Source organism: Indicator indicator, chromosome 33, assembly GCF_027791375.1.
Source record: "Indicator indicator isolate 239-I01 chromosome 33, UM_Iind_1.1, whole genome shotgun sequence".
NCBI lineage: Eukaryota > Metazoa > Chordata > Aves > Piciformes > Indicatoridae > Indicator > Indicator indicator.
In genome coordinates this window covers 5848018-5865955 of record NC_072042.1, presented here as the reverse complement: position 1 = coordinate 5865955, position 17938 = coordinate 5848018, and the positions used below count along the sequence as shown (strand labels likewise).

Genomic DNA, 17938 nt, shown 5'->3' with positions numbered 1-17938 from the left:
CAGCTGCCTTTAAAGACTTCCTAATTTCTTCTTCTGACTCCATTGTTCACAGAAGCATCATGAAACAAATCCCCTTCCTAGTCTGAATGCCAGAAGAGTGTAGTTTATGAACTTTCCTGAATGTCAGAGCAAAGCAAGGACTTGGGGATGACTTGAAGAGATTCCATTAAGGTGCTTCATTTGAAAGCCACTTTCTGGTTTCCTCTATTCCAGCTGGAACATCCATTTTTCACACCCCAGCATGGGAACCCGAACCTTCTTCCACCACAGAGAGGAGGAGCAAAAGGAAGAGAGGCAGCAGAGCTTGCAGATGACCTCCACAACGAGAAAGAAAAAGTTCAAATCCAGGTAATCCACAGAGCAAGGCACAGGCCAAGTGAATCAGGTCCAGGCAGGACTTCCTGCACTCAGCACTGAGCCTCCACAGATTTGTTGAATTCTGAGATTCTGAAATTGTGGAATTTTGTCTGGATTCTTTCATGTGTGCCTGCCTCTGGAAGTGAGGAAGAAGAGACTTTCAGCCCTGCAGAGTTATCCATAGCAGCTGCCCTTGCCTTGACCTCCGAAATACCACAGTGAGTCAGACCCCTTCAGATACCACCACTGCACACAACACCACCTTTGGATCAAGAGCTCCTTTTATTGGGGGGCAAAAAGAGCAGCTTCAAGCAAAAGGTCCCTTCTTTAAAAAGAAACAAGCCAGACCTCAGCTAAAATGCAAGAAACTAACTCACAGTGCCTTGCTCCTCGTGGCAAAGAGGACTAATGTCCTGCTTACCTGCAAGGGCTTCAGGGGAGCCAGGCTGCAGAAGAAATGGAGTCAGATTAATAAATTGCTGGTAACAGGTGGAACTCCTCCTCTTCCCTGTAAGAACTTGGTAATGATCCTGCTGTCCATCCTTGTGTGATGGCTGAACAACCAAAGGGGTCATTAGCAACACAGAATCACAGAATGGTCTGGGTTGGAAGGGACCTCCAAAGGTCATCCAGTCCAACCCTCTCTGCAGTCAGCAGGGACATCCTCCTCTAGATCAGGTTGCCCAGAGCCCTGTTGAGCCTCAGTTTGAATATCTCCAGGGATGGGGCCTCAACCACCTCCCTGGGCAGCCTGTTGCAGTGTTCCAGCACCCTCATGGTGCAGAACTTGTTCCTAAAATCCAATCTAAATTTGCTCTTCTCTAGTTTGAAGCCATTGCTGCAGGCCTTTACAAACAGTCTCTCCCCCATCAGGTACTGGAAGGCTGCTGTTACATCCCTCCTCCTTTTAATCCTTCTCCTAGTTCCCTGGCCAGGGTTGAAGTGGTCAAGGAGTAGGTCCCCTTCTTGTGCCATGGAAGCATTGTCTGTCATGGCAGTACAGAACAGAGCACAGAATGGATCTGCTTGGAAGAGATGTCAGAGACCACACTGGTCCCACCCTGCTTGCAAGCTGCCATCTCTGTGCTTAACCCTGAGCTGATTTAACCACAAATAGCTGCTGTAAAACAAACAAACAAACTAACCACAAACAAAAACCCAAAAAAACCCCAAAAAACAATGAAGAGAAAAAAGAGCAAAACACAATCAAAAGCATTCTCCTCATTGCTGTGGGTTTCTCTCATCCTGTGTGCCAGGGATTACAAAGTAAGAAGAGAAGCTGCCATCCTAGAGCTGGAAGAGAGGGGAGAAAAGAGAGTTCGTTTTGGGAATGAGATGGAAAAGCTGGAAAAGGAGGTGATAAGGAACTGCCGACTGCTGCGTGCCAGAGCCGACCGCATGGCCCTGCGGAGGAAGGTCAGAGCTGGCAGCTCCCCTGGGGAGGTGCTGACTGACCCTGTCAACACCAACCAGCAAACTGAGAGCACAGCAAACCTAGCCAGGGGTTAGGGTGACCTCTAAGCCATTAGGAATAAGGACAAGGCATGGGTGTTGGTCTCTTCCCTTGGGTATTGGTCTCTTCTCCTGGGTGCTGCTCTCCTCTTTTGGGTGCTGCTCTCCTCTCCTGAGTGCTGCTCTCCTCTCCTGAGTGCTGCTCTCCTCTCCTGGGTGCTGCTCTCCTCTCCTGGGTGCTGCTCTCCTCTCCTGGGTGCTGCTCTCCTCTTTTGGGTGCTGCTCTCCTCTCCTGGGTGCTGCTCTCCTCTTTTGGGTGCTGCTCTCCTCTCCTGAGTGCTGCTCTCCTCTCCTGAGTGCTGCTCTCCTCTCCTGAGTGCTGCTCTCCTCTTTTGGGTGCTGCTCTCCTCTCCTGAGTGCTGCTCTCCTCTCCTGAGTGCTGCTCTCCTCTCCTGAGTGCTGCTCTCCTCTCCTGAGTGCTGCTCTCCTCTCCTGGGTGCTGCTCTCCTCTTTTGGGTGCTGCTCTCCTCTCCTGAGTGCTGCTCTCCTCTCCTGGGTGCTGCTCTCCTCTTTTGGGTGCTGCTCTCCTCTTTTGGGTGCTGCTCTCCTTTCTTGGGTGCTGCTCTCCTTTCTTGGGTGCTGCTCTCCTCTCCTGGGTGCTGCTCTCCTCTTTTGGGTGCTGCTCTCCTCTCCTGAGTGCTGCTCTCCTCTCCTGGGTGCTGCTCTCCTCTTTTGGGTGCTGCTCTCCTCTTTTGGGTGCTGCTCTCCTTTCTTGGGTGCTGCTCTCCTTTCTTGGGTGCTGCTCTCCTCTCCTGAGTGCTGCTCTCCTTTCTTGGGTGCTGCTCTCCTTTCTTGGGTGCTGCTCTCCTCTCCTGAGTGCTGCTCTCCTTTCTTGGGTGCTGCTCTCCTCTTTTGGGTGCTGCTCTCCTCTCCTGAGTGCTGCTCTCCTTTCTTGGGTGCTGCTCTCCTCTTTTGGGTGCTGCTCTCCTCTCCTGAGTGCTGCTCTCCTTTCTTGGGTGCTGCTCTCCTCTCTTGGGTGCTGCTCTCCTCTCCTGAGTGCTGCTCTCCTCTCCTGAGTGTTGGTTTCTACTCCTAAGTAATCTCTGCTATGAGGACAAGCTGAGGGAGCTGGGGTTGTTCAGCCTGAAGAAGAGAAGGCTCTGGGGGACCTCAGAGCTGCCTTCCAATAGCTGAAGGGATCCTCCAGGGGTGTCTAGAGGCAGGACAAGGGGAAATGAGTTGAAGCTGAGGGAGAGCAGGGTTAGACTGATGCTGAGGCAGAAATTCTTCATGTGAGAGTGGTGAGACTCTGGAATAGGCTGCCCAGGGAGGTGGTGGAGTCATCACCCCTGAAGGTGTTCAGAACAGGTGTGGCCACAGCATTTGAGAGTAGGGCTTGGTGGGCATGGTGGTCTTAGGTTGATGTTTGAACTTGATGATCTTAGAGGTCTTTTCCAGTCTTAATGGCAGCCTTCCACTGCTGCCACTGAAGCACTACCACAGGGACCCCTTTTGCCCAGCCCTTCTCTTGCTTTCACTGAGTCTGTCCTTGTCACAGGCAGTGGAAAAGGCCCAGGTGGAGAAGGAATACATCGAGCTGCGGTCAGGGAGACCACCAATGTTCTGGATCCCCCTCAGAGCACACACAGTCTGGGAGAGGATGGAGGTGAAGCTGGCATGCACAGTCCTGGCCTCCCCACCACCACAGGTCACTTGGTATGTCAGAGGGCAGCAAGGGCTCCTGCTGCCTGAGTGCTTCACAGCCCTGCGTGCGTCTCAGGAAGCAATGTGGGGAGTAGCAGCTGTGTCCTGCAAGAAAGAAGGAAGGGAGAGCTTCAGAAACCACACTTTCAGTTCTCCACCATCAAAAGCAGTAAAGACATAAAGTGTTCAGTGCGCTGTGGAGGCAGTGGATGTTCCTGCAGGGCTCCTGCTGGGGAATATTCATGGAGATTTAAGTCTCAGAAACCAGAGCCTCCTGCCAGCACTAAATCACCACACAGATACACATCATCAAGGCTTGGCTGCTGTGGCTGCCATGAGTGTGTCAGCATTAAACTGCTACTGCTTCTACCATTTGTAAAATCCACACCAGCTCCTTCCTTCACTCAGCTCTGAGTATTTACCAAACCACAGGAGAGGAAGTAAGAGTGGGAAATGCTGTGGTTGTCTGAAATATTATTCACTGAGCCTGGCTGCAGCATTTACTGTTCATAACAGAGAGAGGGATGGAAGTAAATGAAAGAGAACCTAAAAAAAAAAAATTTAAAAAACCCTATTTGCAAGATGTACTTTGATCACTTTGTTAAAGTGATTGACCGTTCCTGCCAGGGAAGGTTTGAACTATGCAAACATTTGGATTATTAATGACTTTGTAGCAACCACCATCAGAGCTCCTGATGTCCTGTGGCCTTCCAGAACAATCTCTTTGAATTATTCAAAGACCAATGAGAACATGAACTTCCCACAGATCCCCAGTAAACACAGAGTAGCAGGAGACATCTGCTCCAACTCCCTCACACAACCTGTAAAGCAGGGAGCAGAGACTGAGGAGGAAGCACCAAGCCAGCACTGAGCTGTCCAAGCCAGCACTGAGCTGTCTGTAGGCAGCCTGCAAGCAGCCCTAGGGAGGGAGCAGGCATAGGATGATAGGAAGGGATCTTGGTTAGCTGCAAGGCTGGTTTGGGTTGATGTGGGGGACCTGTAAAAGAAGGAGTTGTGTCTGCTCCTGGTTTTGTTGAGCCTCTGCTGCGTTTGGCATGGCTCATTTTCAAGGAGTGGTCATTTCCCCAGGCAGTTTCCCTGTCCTCTCCTAAGCTGCTTGCTTTGTGTCCAACTAGGTACAAGAACGGAGTCCGGATCGATCCTCGCCTAGCCCCAGCAGGGAAATACAGGATAAAAAACACCTTTGGGATGCTGACCCTGCAGATCAGCAGGTAAGAGCTGTGCTCCTGGCTGAGTTCTTTCAGTGGAACCAGACTTGCTCTCCCACTTTGCCTATGCTAAACATAAAAAGGGAATTCTGGAATCTGCCCCTGCTTGGCTTCACTGTCTTGTGTCTGAGCTGAACCTTTGCCACCACAGAATCCTAGAATGGTTTGGGTTGGAAAGGGCCTCTAAAGGTCATCCAGTCTAAGCCCTCTGCAGTAAGCAGGGACATCCCCAACTAGGTAAGGCAGCTCAGAGCCCCATCAAGCCTGACCTTGATTGTCTCCAGGGATGGGGCCTCCACCACCTCCCTGAGCAACCTGTTCCAGTGTTCCACCACTCTCATAGTGAATAACTTCTTCCTAATGTCCAACCTAAAACTCCCCTGCTCTAGTTTCAAACCATTGCCCCTTGCCCTGTCACTACAATCTCTTGTAAAAAGTCCCTCTCCAGCTCTCCTGTAGCCCCTTTCAGGTACTGGGAGGCTGCTCTAATATCTCCCTGGAGCCTTCTCTACTCCGAGCTGATCAGCCCCAACTCTCTCACCTCATAGGTGCTGAGGTCCTGAAGTGCTACAGCCCTCTGGGGAAGCAATCCCAAGTGCAAAGATGTTTTCCAAATCTTGAAAAATAATTTAGAGCCTGATGTATTTTTGCTCCTCTTTTTAGGCACAGCCAAAACTTTCTCATTCCAGCTGAGGCCATGCTCATGAGGAACACTGCAGGGGCTTTAGGATGGATCAGTCAGAATGGCCTCAGTTCAGCTCTTAATTACACCTATGATAAAGACACAAACACATCTTCAGTGGAAAAAAAGAGTTCCACAGATCTTCTGCACATTCATTACTTGAAATGTTTTGCTTCTGGTTACCAGGAGGAACAACCTGACCACTAAGTCATCAGAAGTCTTGTCATGGAAAGGGAAAGCAGCAAACATCTGCTTCTAGTTTCTGGGATTGAAGGGGAACCCCTTTAGATTGTCCTGTGGCATATGAACAATAACTGAAAGCTAAAGAGGAGGGGAAATGTTTTGTTTTGTTCCAGATGCTCCCTGGAAGATTCTGCTGAGTACAGTGTGGAAGTCAAGAATCAGTATGGTGAAGCCTACTCATTTGCTACAGTGCTTGTCAGGAGTGAGTAGAAAACGTTCCTCTGGGTACAAAATGTCACATTCTTTAGATTCTTCAAAGTGTTTTCCATGCTGTACATCACATCACAGGAGCAGACAACAGTCTGTGGAGAGCAGAAAGAAGTCCCAGGAGATTGTGGATGTGCCCTCCCCAGAGGCGTTCAAGGCCAGGCTGGATGAGGCCTTGAGCAACCTGGGCTGGTGGGAAGGGTCCCTGCCCATGGTAGGATCTTCAGGAGCAGAGCAGGGATGATGATAGGATAAGGGCCATGGACTATCACAGAAAGCCTTGGCTGGGGCTGCTATCTTCAGCTCTAAGTGCCTTAATAGAGTGTCCTTCATCAGGTCTGATGAGTGATTCAGGCAGCCCTCAAACACTGCTCTTTGGGAGGGGGTGGGGGGCCTGGGCTGTCCCTCCTGCCCTGAGCCTGCCTCATGCCATCCCAGTAACATGATTCTTCCTTTTGCTGTTTGCATTTACCACTCTGAAAATAGAGACTACACCAAGGCCTTAATCCTGCCTCCACTGGAAACATTCCTCATCCCCCAGGCAGGCTGATGGCATTCCCTGGCCCCACGCTGTCTGGAATGTCCTTGATGCCAGGGGAGAGGCTCTGGGATCCGTGGTTCCTCCAGCAGAAGTTCACTTGCCCCAGGGACATCTCTGAGGGTCCCTCAGGAGCTGGGATGGGGCTGTGTTTCACCTTTTGTGCTTTCTATTTCTTTCCTCATTTCTTTTGCTTCTGAGTGAGCTCTGCTCCTGCCCAGCTGCATTCACTGAAAGCAGCCATTATTTTATGTGCATTTCTTGTGGCTTCTAGAGATAAAAAAGAGTAACTTTCTCAGTTTCATCCTGTGCTGTGCAGCAGGTCTTAGCTTTCAGCTCTGAATCATTTCATTTTGTGTTCTGATGCCAGCAGTCCCCACAGGCCAGGTGAGGTGAAGCATGGGACACATTTCCCTCAGCTCCAGGAATTCCAGCAGTGTCTCAGGGCAGTTATCCTTTCTTTTGGTTAAAGCTTGAAATCCTTCTCACTGGTAATCTTCAAGAACCCCACATCATCCTCTGGGAATGCTGTTTAAACACAAGGGTTTGGCCAAACTCCTGCTTTCAGTGCTGTTTATGACTCCTTTTCCACTCAGACACATCCTCAGCTGTTCATGGAGCCCATCAGCTGCCAGATGAATTCGTGCTTCAGCATATGATGACACTTGGAAGGTTCATGTTAAGAGCTGGCTTGAGGGGAAAACATTGCCTGCTGAGCACCACTGTGTGCTTTGGAGGGAAAAGCAAACCCTGGCATGAGATTTGCTGAATGGATTTTCTTCTTGTCTTACAGAATATTATGGGAAAGAGTCTGGATTTGACTCAGAAATATACAGAAGTGAGTAAATGATTGTTGTGATTATTTATTTCATTTTTATAGTCTGAAGCTATTTGAAGAGCAGGTTGGACAGGGCTTTGAGCAGCATGCACTAGTGGAAGGTGTCCCTGCTCACTGCAAGGGGCTTGCAACTAGGCAGTCTTTAGGGTCCCTTCCACTCTGTGATTCAAAGGGGTTGGAACTGGATGATCTTTGAGATCCCTTCCAACCCAACCATTCTGTGACTCTGTGATTCAAAGGGGTTGGAACTGGATGATCTTTGAGATCCCTTCCAACCCAACCATTCTGTGACTCTGTGATTCAAAGGGGTTGGAACTGGATGATCTTTGAGATCCCTTCCAACCCAACCATTCTGTGACTCCTCTATGATTCTCTTTTTCCAAGCTTTAGCTTTTCCTATCAGCCTGACTGCACCTGGGAAGTGCAAGGCTCAGGTACCACTCTGAATGGAGTCTAATAATAGCACAAGGAGGAAGGCTGTGGGAAGTCTCTTTATCACTCTGATTTTTACTCTTATTTCCTAGGATCCCTTATGGCCAGAGAGGCAGATTTTGCTTTTCCACTGAAACCTTTGTTTTCAAGAGAAAAGGAGCCTTTCACTCTTTCCTCTTACTTCTCTTCTGACTTACTTGAACACCAACGAGACATTGCCTGGTTCAGAGATGGTTTGTATGGTTTATATGCCATGGCTAAGTTTACAGACCTCTATCACTATCACCCTTGAATTCACAGCTGTGATCTAATGTTCACAGAGGAGAATTAGAATTCCAGATTCTAGAGCTGCCCCTTAGCTTCTCTCAACCTCCTGATGTTACTGCTTCATTTGTAGGCTTCCTCTTCTGCAAAAGGAGGACAATACTGAAATGTTTTGGAGGGGATGGCATTTCTGCTTTAAGAATAGGTTAGGGGCCTGAGTTCTGTAAAGTGGAAACATCAAATGTTTCTAAAGCCAGTGGACAAGAAGAATCTGTTGGACTGAGTCCAGAGGAGACCACAAAAACAATCTGAGGGCTGGAGCACCTCTGCTCCAAGGCCAGGCTGAGAGAATTGGGCTTGTTCAGCCTGGAGAAGAGAAGGCTTCAGGGAGACCTTCTGGTGGCCTTTCAGTGCTTCAGGGGCTGAGCAGACAGCTGGGGATAGACTTTTGAGCAGGGCCTGTTGGGACAGGACAAGGGGGGGATGGTTTGAACTCAAAGAGGGAGATTTAGACTAGACAGGATCAAGAATTTTTTTCACACTGAGGGTGGTGAGAGCCTGGCCCAGGTTGCCCAGGGAGGTGGGAGATGGAACCATCCCTGGAACATTCCAGGTCAGGTTGTTTGGGACTCTGAGCAACTTGCTCTAGCTGCAGATGTCCCTGCTGGCTGTAGGGGGGGTTGGACTGGTTGAGCTTTAAAGGTCCCTTCCAACCTAAAGCATTCTGTGATTCTGTGATTCTGAACAGTCCAGCCCTGACTCAGCCAGTTCAGATGGAGTCCCTTTAGCCCTTCTCGTGCTTCACAGGTGAGTTGCTGCAGAACTCTGAACGTTTGCAACTGAAGTACCAAGACCAGGAGGCTTCTCTGACCGTGCCCAGTGCCTACAAAGAGGATGAGGGATTCTACACTATCCGTGTCCCCTCCCTGCATGGATATAAGGAGCAGACCACTTATGTGTTTGTTAGAGGTATAAGCAAGGTTCTGCCCTACTGACAACAAAAGCTCCCAAGCTCCCTTCCTAATACCTTGGCATAAAGGAATCCCAAGCCTCAGACTCCAGGAAATATCCCCCAGTGGTTTTTTGCATGGATGTCAGCATCAAAATGTCCAAATCTTATTTTCAGCAGTGATTTAGCTATTGGAAAATATGACTTGGAGTACTGTAGGCCCTTAGACACTTAGAATAAAGCTACTGTGTCTAGAAATCTGAGGGCTGGGTGTCAGGGTGAAGGGGCCAGGCTCTGTTGGGTGGTGCCCAGTGATAGGACAAGGAACAATGGGCACAAGCTGGAACCCAGGAGTTTCCACCTCAACATGAGGAGAAACTTCTTTACTGTGAGGGTGCTGGAGCCCTGGAGCAGGCTGCCCAGAGAGGTTGTGGAGTCTCCTTCTCTGAAGCCTTTCCAAACCCACCCGAATGTCTTCCTGTGTGACCTGCTCTGGCAGAGGGGCTGGACTGGATGATCTCTAGAGGTCCCTTCCAACCCCAATCATCCTGTGAAAAGAGGAGGAAAACCTAAGCACTGTCACTTGGTGTTTCTTTAGATGCTGCAGCAGCAGCAGCTGGTGCCCCTGGAGCCCCACTCAACCTGAAATGCCATGACGTCAATAAAGACTGCTTGACTCTTTCCTGGGTGGCACCCAGTGACCATGGAGGAAGCCCAGTCCTGGGATACTACATTGAAAGGTCTGTCTGTTAACCCTCTTTGAGCAAAAGAAAGCAAGAAAGCTCCTGATCATCTTGTGGAAAAACCCCAGAGGAATTCCATGGGCTGTGTTTTATTCCAGGTGTGTTGCTGGGTCAGAGGATTGGGTCCCATGCAATGAGAAGCCTGTGAAGACCTGCAGATACCCAGTGCTGGGCCTTGCTGAGGGACAGACATACCAGTTCCGAGTCAAGGCTGTCAACAAGAAGGGCATCAGCCACCCTTCCAAACCCAGTGATCCAGTCACAACCTCTGACTCCAGCAGGGACAAGAGAGTGACAGGTCTGTACTAAATCCAGGACAGTTTGCTCCCTGAGTACAGCCTGAGGCTGCAGGGAGCACTGGATGAAGATTGTCCAGCTCCTCACTAATATCGCTGCAACAAAATCTTTGCTGTGAGGGTCCAGAGCCCTGGAGCAGGCTGTCCTGAGAGGTTGTGGACTCTCCTCCTCTGAGAGATTCCAACTCTGGATATGATCCTGAACAACATGGAGAAGAGAAGGCTTTGGGGAGACCTTACAGTAGCCTTGTAGTACCTGAAGAGGTACTACAAAGGCCTGAAGGGACAGGACCAGGGGCTATGGTTTGAAATGAGAGCAGAGCAGATTTAGATTGGATGTGAGGAATAAGTTCTGCACCATGATGGTGCTGGAACACTGCAACAGGTTGCCCAGGGAGGTAGTTGAGGCCCAGTCCCTGGAGATATTCAAGGTCAGGCTGGACAGAGCACCCTGCTCTGGTGGAGGATGTCCCTGCTGCCTGCAGGGGGGTTGGACTGGATGACCTTTGGAGGTCCCTTCCAGCCTAAACCATTCTATGGTTCTATGAACCTGCTGTGGGTGTCCCTGCTTTAGCAGGGGAGTTGGAACCAGATGATCTCCAGAGGTCCAACCTCTACCATGCTGGGATCCTGTGACACTGCTGTGCTCTGCCTTGCTGGCCCTGCTTAGTGTTGTTCTGAACAGGGAAGATGGAAGCCCCAGATACAGCATCCCACTGGATGTGTCATGAAACATGGGAGGTTATGGATAGGACAAAATGTCAGAGGCCTGGGCTCTGTCTTTCTTTCAAGCCCCAAGCATCTTCTCCTCCTGCCTAACTTTGCCCTCTCTGACATTCCAGTTATTCCATACAATGGAGGCAGGACAATAGAACTTCTCCAGGATGACCTGGAAGGTAAGGTGGAATTTACACTGATCCTCCAGAAAGGCTGCAGAGGGACTTCTCATGAGGGTGTCTGAGACAGGAAAAGGAGGAATGGCTTGAAGCTGAGGCAGAGCAGGGTTAGAGTGGAGCTGAGGAAGAAATTCTTCAGTACCAGGGTGATGAGGTTCTGGGATAGGCTGCCCAGGAAGGCTGTGGATGCCTTCATCCTGAGGGTGTTCAGGGCCAGGCTGGATGAGGCCTTGAGCAGCTGAGTGTAGCTGAGAGGTGTCCCTGGGCATGGTGAGGAGGTTGGAGCAGATGATTTGTGAGGTCCCTTCCCACCTGAGCCATTCTAGGATTCTGTGATCAGAAACCCTTCTGAGCAGCACAGGCTTTAAAATACTCTTGGTTTGTCTGTATGTCCCCAAAGGCTTTAAGTCTCATTGTACCAAAGAATCTCACTTTAGAGTGAAAAAACAATCTCTTGTAAGAGAACTTTTTTCCCTGCCTCATTGTAACTAAAGAACAACCTATTTATCCTGCAGGACATATTAAAATTCCCTTGCCACCCACCAATGTTCATGCAAGTGAGGTCAGAGAAGATTATGTGGCTTTGGCCTGGGATGAACCAGATCCAAGAGGCAGAGAGCCACTGGTTTACTATGTGGAAAAGGTAAGGAAAGAAAACCACAGAGAAGGGAAGCTGCAGAAGGGAATCACTGATTCCTCAGCTGGTCCACAGCACAGGCCAGGCTCTTCCCTGAGCTGATAACTGGAGAACTACAGCTCAGATGTGGCTTCTTCAGCCTCTCTCCAGCCCCATGGTTTATTTGAGCTATGATCCTGGCTCTTGACACCAGCTCAAGCAGTAATGATTAACACAGAATAAACAAGGAAGGTTTACACCACAGAACAGTAGAGGAGTTTCTAGAGGAAGACTGTTCCTGCCCTGTGAACCTTGAAGTGTGGGAAAGCCATGAAGCAGGGCACCACAGTTCACTTTCCTGTTCCCTACTAATCATTTTGATGGCTAAGTAGTATCTACTAATCTCTCTCACACACTCTTCTCCTACCTGCTGTACCATTTCTGCTGCAAAGGAACTCTCTGGTGCCCAGGAGGAAAAGTTGGGGCATATACCTGTCCTGGTTTTGAACAACAAGCTACTTTGTGGTTATCTTAAAGGCACCTGTCCCTCAAAACCACCACAGTGCCCAATTACATCAACAAGAAATGCATCATTGAGAGTTTGGGTTTAGTTTGTTTGGGGTTGTGGGGGGTTTAGGATGGATGGTTTTCTTAAAACAAACCCAAAACAAAGGCAAACCCAACAAAACAATACAAAAATCCCCAAGCCTCCCTTCCTGTAAGTCACAGAACTCCAGGTTGGAAGGGAATCCACGTCTTTGACTGCAATACTTCTAGATGGAAACAAGACAATTTTGTTCTCTGCTGTTCCCAGAACTAGCTTATTTTGGAAGTCTCTTCCAACCCAAAGCATTCTATGATTCTGTGATCTGAAAAATAATAAATATTATGAATGTGTTTCTAGGAGCAAGTTGAGCATCATCATAGGTATATAGTAAGGGAAGAGGGTGTGATCTCTCTGTATGAGCTTCACAAATGGACTAGATGATCTGCAGAGGTCCCTTCCAATCTCTACCATTCTGTGACTCTGTGACCCCAAGGACTATCTGGTAAAAATCAGCTTTGCTACTGCTCAGGAAGGTTTTAAGCTTGAGTAAAATCAGGAGATGCAAACCATGCCCTTTTCTTTCACAGTCACTTGTAGGCAGCAGCTCCTGGCAAATGGTGAATCTGGAGGTGCCAGCTAATTCCCCAAGATTTGCACTCTTTGATCTCCTGGAGGGAAAATCCTACTGCTTCCGTGTGAGAGCTGCTAACAAGTATGGAATCAGTGAACCATCCCTGCCCAGCGAGCCTGTAACTGCTGGAGCAAAACTAGGTAATGAGCCCATGAATGTGTAATGAAATGCAAAAAGAGATGCAGGATGAGAGCAAAATGTGGCTTCCCCTGCCCTGCCTTCCCTTTAAACTTCATGGTATGTGATTACACAGCAGCTGCTTTGATAGCAGGAAATCCTTAAAGCCTTCTTTAATTACTTTGCAGTTGGTCAGGGCAGTAGAAATCTAACCAGGGAATTACATTTAATAAAATCAGAAAGGGTTGAAGCCTGTGGTTAATCCAAGCCTGCTTCAGGCACTGTGGTAAGAAAGGTTCCACAGAGCAGTGCTGCAGGGAATGATACAACTGCTGAAAAGTGGTTCTGGGGGCTTCAGACAGAAGAGGGCTGATTGGGTTTGTTTTCTTCCCAGGCTGAGCTGACAACATCTGTTCCACGTTTCCCTTAAGCAGAGAGCTGAGGACTCAGTCTCACTCTCCTGTACTCTACAGTGGGCTGTCAGGGGCTGAACATGAGATGTGGCAAAGCCTAAAGAGAGAGCTGGGAAAAGGCACCTCCAGTGCTGGGGTCTGCTGTGGGCCCCTCACTACAAGAAGGACACTGAGGAGCTGGAGCAGGGCCAGAGAAGGGCAAGGAAGCTGGAGAAGGGTCTGGAGAACAGGCTGGGGAGGAGCAGCTGAGGGAGCTGGGGGTGTTCAGCCTGGAGAAAAGGAGGCTGAGGGGAGACCTTCTGGCTTCCTACAGCTCCCTGGAAGGATGTTGGAGACAGGTGGGGCTTGGTCTCTTCTCACAAGAATAAGACAGGAGGAAATGGCCTCAAGTTGCACCAGGGGAGGTTTAGGTTGGACAAGAGGAACCATTTCTTCCCCAGAAGTGTTGTCAAAGCCTGGCCCAGGCTGCCCAGGGCAGTGATGGAGTCCTCATGCCTGGAAGTGTTTAAAAACCATGGAGATGTGGTGCTGAGGGCCATGGGTTAGTGGTGGACTTGGCAGTGCTAGGTTCATGGCTGGATTCAAGGATCTTGGAGGCCATTTCCAACCCTGATGACTCTCTGAATGTCCCTGGGATTTTGCTCTGACTTGAAAACAGTGCTCTGGCAAAGGTGAATGAAGCAACCAGGCCAACTCCCTATGGATTATTGCTTCTCTATTAACTTCTATCATTTTCCTATCAAGATTTTTCTCTCTTTTTTCTTTTCCCCCCTTTTTTTTTTTTTTAGCTACTCTGCCTCCACCATCTCAGGTTTTAGCTTTCAGAGACACCAAGACATCTGTGGTTTTGCAGTGGGATAAGTTAAAAGATGGTCTGGAGCCTCTTGGCTACTACATTTACTGTCGGGAGACTGACACAGAAGAATGGCAAACAGTCAACAACAAACCTGTGACCTGTAATGAGTGAGTTCAGCTCTTGTGCTATGCTGAGGGTAACAGCTTGGATTCTTCTGGTTGTGGTTGGAGTCATATTTCAGATAAAAAGAAAAGAGCTTCCTTCACTGCACACACATAGGTCTGCACGCACACAACCACCACAGCCTCCTCTAGAACTGAGATTTTCATTTTAGAGATTCAGAGAATGGGTTGGGTGGGGAGGGACCTTAAGGATCATCCAGTTCCATGCTCCCTGCCATGGGCAGGGACACCTCCCACCACCCCAAGTTGCTCAAGGCCTCATCCAACCTGGCCTTCAACACCTCCAGGGAGGGGACATCCACAATGTCCCAACCTGTTCTAGGGTCTCCCCACCCTCACTGTCAAGGATTTCTTCCTCATCTCCAGTCTAAATCTGCCCTCTTCAAGCTTCAGTTTGCTCACAAAGTCTCCCTTTTAAGCAAAAGCAGACTGACAGCAAACTCTGGATCTGCACAGACTCTGGATCTGCAGAGGGTAGCCAGAGCTTGTGGCACCAGCAGAACCACATTCCATTTTCTGCTTGCTTTCCAGTAGAGTAAGTCAGTGTCACTCAGGCATAGGATTTAGACTTCTCTAGCTGTGGGGGGAGGAGGGAGAAGTCAGATGTCAAGCAGAAAAAGCCCTCATTAAAAGTCCTGTTTGTTCTAGCACTGTGCCTGATCTGTGCTCTGGTTTATTGGCTTCCATTTGCTGTGCCCCACTGCACTTCTAATAGCAAATAATGAGTTTGGCAGTAACCATGGCTGGTGAAGATGCTTTGCTGGCTGTTCCCAGAGCCTCTTCTCCTGTGCTTGGAGCAAACACAAACATCTGAATTTGCTCTCCTAGATTCACTGTTCCTGGGCTGAAGCCTGGAAAGGAATATGTCTTTTGTGTGAAATCTGTCAGTGAGGCAGGACTGAGTGAAAGCTCACCAGAATCAGATCCCATCGTTGTGAGGCCAGCCATAGGTAAGTAATGACATAGACACCAACATGGAATCCCTCAGAGGTGGAGCTCTCATGCTGAGCTATCACTGCATGGAGTGGGAATCATGCTGACTAGATAAATAAAGCACCAGGGAGCTGATTTCCTTGTGCCCTGCAGCTTCTGTCATCAATTACACCTGTCAAGGGTGGACAGAGTTAATTAGCATTTGGACTTAGCAGTGGGTTACATTTTCAGCCTTCATTTGGCATTTGAAGTGCTTGGTTCTGCTGGTAACTGGCAATCAGCATTGTGAACTTCTCCAGGGCAATCACAACCTATCAACCTCCTCCTTCCTGCCCTCCCTCATGCTCTCCTTCCTTCCTTCCAAACACCTTTCTTCCTTCCTCCCTTCCTTTCCTCCCTTCTTCCCTTCCTTCTCTCCTCTGGGTGTCTAACCCTCCATACCCACCCACACCCTCCATCTCTCCCTTGCATCAACACAATGCTTCCATCTTCTCTGTCAGACATGCAAGAAACATCCTGAGCCATACTTGTGACTTTTCCTGTGACTTCCAAATAAACATCTGCTCAGTTTCTAAGTGTTTGACACTGCAGAAGTGGTGTCAGGGGACCTCAATAAAGACAGAATCACATCTGGTCTGAGCACACAGAGATTTCCTCAGCTCACTTCATCCCATACCTACACTGCTATTCCCAGCCCCTAGATCCCAAGTCTGCATTTCTTCTCTCCTTTTGTGTGCAGCTTGTCCATCAGCACCACGTGGCTTTGTCCTCCTGCACTGTGGGAAGGCTGAAATGACCATCAGCTGGAAAGCCCCAAAGCATAAGGGAGGAACAAAGATCCTGGGTTATTTCTTGGACCAGCACGATGCAGCTGAGCCAGACTGGCATGAAGTCAACTCCCAGCCAATCCCTCGTCGAGTTCACACGGTATTGCTGCAGGGGACAACCTTCAAGCCTGGTGGGAAATGCAGCTCTAACAAGGGTTGGGATGATTCTTCACAGAATACAGAAGCCCAGCATGGTGGTGTTGGAAGGGACCTCTGGGGATCACCCAGTCCAACCCCTCTGCTCCAGCAGGGTCACCCACAGCAGCTTGCCCAGGGTCACAATGACCAGGGGGGTTGGAGTCTCTCCAGAGAAGGAGACTCCACAACCTCTCTGGGCAGCCTGCTCCAGGGCTCCAGCACCCTCACACCAAACAAGTTTCTCTTCTTGTTCAGATGGAACCTCCTGGCTTCCAGTTTGTGCCTGTTGCACCTTTTCCTGTCACTGGGCACCACTGACAAGAGTCTGGCCCCAGACTTGCTCTACTTCCTCTAGTCTAGGACTCTCTTCCTCCCCTCACAAGACTACAACCACGCAGGGTTGTAATAACCTCTTTGCACTTCTGAACCCCAAGGTCAGCAACCTGAAGGAAGGTCACCTGTATGAATTCCGTGCCTGTGCAATGAACATGGCTGGTGTGGGGCAGCTGTCAGATCCCAGTGACTTGTTCAAGTGTGAGGAGTGGACAATGCCAGAGCCAGGTATCTCCTGAGCAAAAACACCAGAAAAGTGTTACCAGCTACGCCAGTTCACCCTTCTGTGACTCCAAGGGACTTCTGAGAACTCTAGGCCTATATAAAGGGGTTCCCAGTGCAGAAGGGCACCAAACACTTCCAGGGAAGAGACAGCACCCAGACATTTTTAATGCTGTTGTTTCCAGGGAAGGAAGAATCTGGATCTAATATCTTCAAGTCTTTGTATAGCACCCAAAGCAAACACCACCAAACCAGCTGCTGCATGCTTTAGTTTAGAAACTCTCTCTGCAGTTAATTGTTATCCCAGAATCCCAGCATGGTAGGGGGTTGGAAAACAACTCTGGAGATCATCTAGTCCAGCCCCCCCTGATAAAGCAGGGTGGCCTAGCTCAGGGACTTGTTACCTTAAACCTCTCTGCTTTCTGACCTCCCACTCAAAGTGCTCCCAGCAGCATTTTTGAGGCCAGTGTTTGACAGCCTGCACCTCTTTTGAGCAGGTCCTCCTTATGATGTGAAGTGCACTGAAGTAAGAGACTCATCCCTGAGGCTCCACTGGCAAGCACCACTGTACACAGGAGCAGGCCCAGTTACAGGCTACTATGTGGAGATGTGTGAAGAAGGATCAGAAGAATGGAAACAAATAAATAAGCAGCCCATAGGCACCACTCATCTGCAGGTCTGTATCTGCACTTAGTGTCCAACTGCTGCTTCTCACTCAGCTTTCTGTCAGCTGCTGTTGTTGTTTCCTGCAGGTTTCAGATCTGGAGACAGGCACATGCTATATTTTCAGAGTAAAAGCACTGAACAAGGCTGGAGTTGGACCTCCTTCACTCCCCTCAGATCCTGTGGTGGCTAAAACCAAACCTGGTATGAAAGGGAAAGAGATGAGGTTGTGTGAGTGTGAATCCTGTGATGGCTCTGGTAAAGAATTGCTTTATGAAACATCAGCCACAGGTTTCCTAGCCAGAACCTCAGTCAAAACATCCTAGAATGGCTCTCAACTAGAATCAGCTGCTCAAGGCCTCATCTAACCTGGCCTTGAACACCCCCAGGGATGGGGCATCCACAACCTCATGAAAAGTCCCTCTGCAGCCTTCCTGGAGGATCCCCTCAGCCTGTCCTCATAGCAGAGGTGCTCCAGTCCTTGGCTCATCTTTGTGGCCTTCTCTGGACTCATTCCAGCAGCTCTGTGTCCTTCTTACACCGGGGACACCAGAACTGGAGGCAGGATTGGAGGTGGGGTCTCAGCAGAGCAGTCAAGGGGCAGATTAGCAAATCAAACTGCCCAAAGGAATTGACTCCAGCTGGGCACAGTCTGGTTTGTGGAGTTGGATGTACAGAAGCTAATCTCTG

General features: G+C 49.3%; 1 protein-coding gene across 1 annotated transcript in view; it reads left to right on the top strand.

The window, feature by feature from the left end:
* The first annotated feature begins 241 nt into the window (after nucleotides 1-241).
* MYOM3 (myomesin 3) overlaps nucleotides 242-17938 on the top strand; it is a 30744-nt gene continuing 13047 nt past the window's right edge. The window contains exons 1-21 of the mRNA XM_054395255.1: nucleotides 242-348; nucleotides 501-575; nucleotides 1309-1314; nucleotides 1614-1773; nucleotides 3368-3525; nucleotides 4650-4745; nucleotides 5781-5869; nucleotides 7206-7250; nucleotides 7775-7915; nucleotides 8754-8915; nucleotides 9494-9635; nucleotides 9737-9936; nucleotides 10777-10830; nucleotides 11346-11473; nucleotides 12581-12764; nucleotides 13943-14117; nucleotides 14961-15082; nucleotides 15805-15992; nucleotides 16465-16591; nucleotides 17083-17261; nucleotides 17338-17452. Coding sequence (XP_054251230.1) covers nucleotides 242-348; nucleotides 501-575; nucleotides 1309-1314; nucleotides 1614-1773; nucleotides 3368-3525; nucleotides 4650-4745; nucleotides 5781-5869; nucleotides 7206-7250; nucleotides 7775-7915; nucleotides 8754-8915; nucleotides 9494-9635; nucleotides 9737-9936; nucleotides 10777-10830; nucleotides 11346-11473; nucleotides 12581-12764; nucleotides 13943-14117; nucleotides 14961-15082; nucleotides 15805-15992; nucleotides 16465-16591; nucleotides 17083-17261; nucleotides 17338-17452 — 2653 coding nt within the window. The remainder of the gene's footprint in view (nucleotides 349-500; nucleotides 576-1308; nucleotides 1315-1613; nucleotides 1774-3367; nucleotides 3526-4649; nucleotides 4746-5780; nucleotides 5870-7205; nucleotides 7251-7774; nucleotides 7916-8753; nucleotides 8916-9493; nucleotides 9636-9736; nucleotides 9937-10776; nucleotides 10831-11345; nucleotides 11474-12580; nucleotides 12765-13942; nucleotides 14118-14960; nucleotides 15083-15804; nucleotides 15993-16464; nucleotides 16592-17082; nucleotides 17262-17337; nucleotides 17453-17938) is intronic.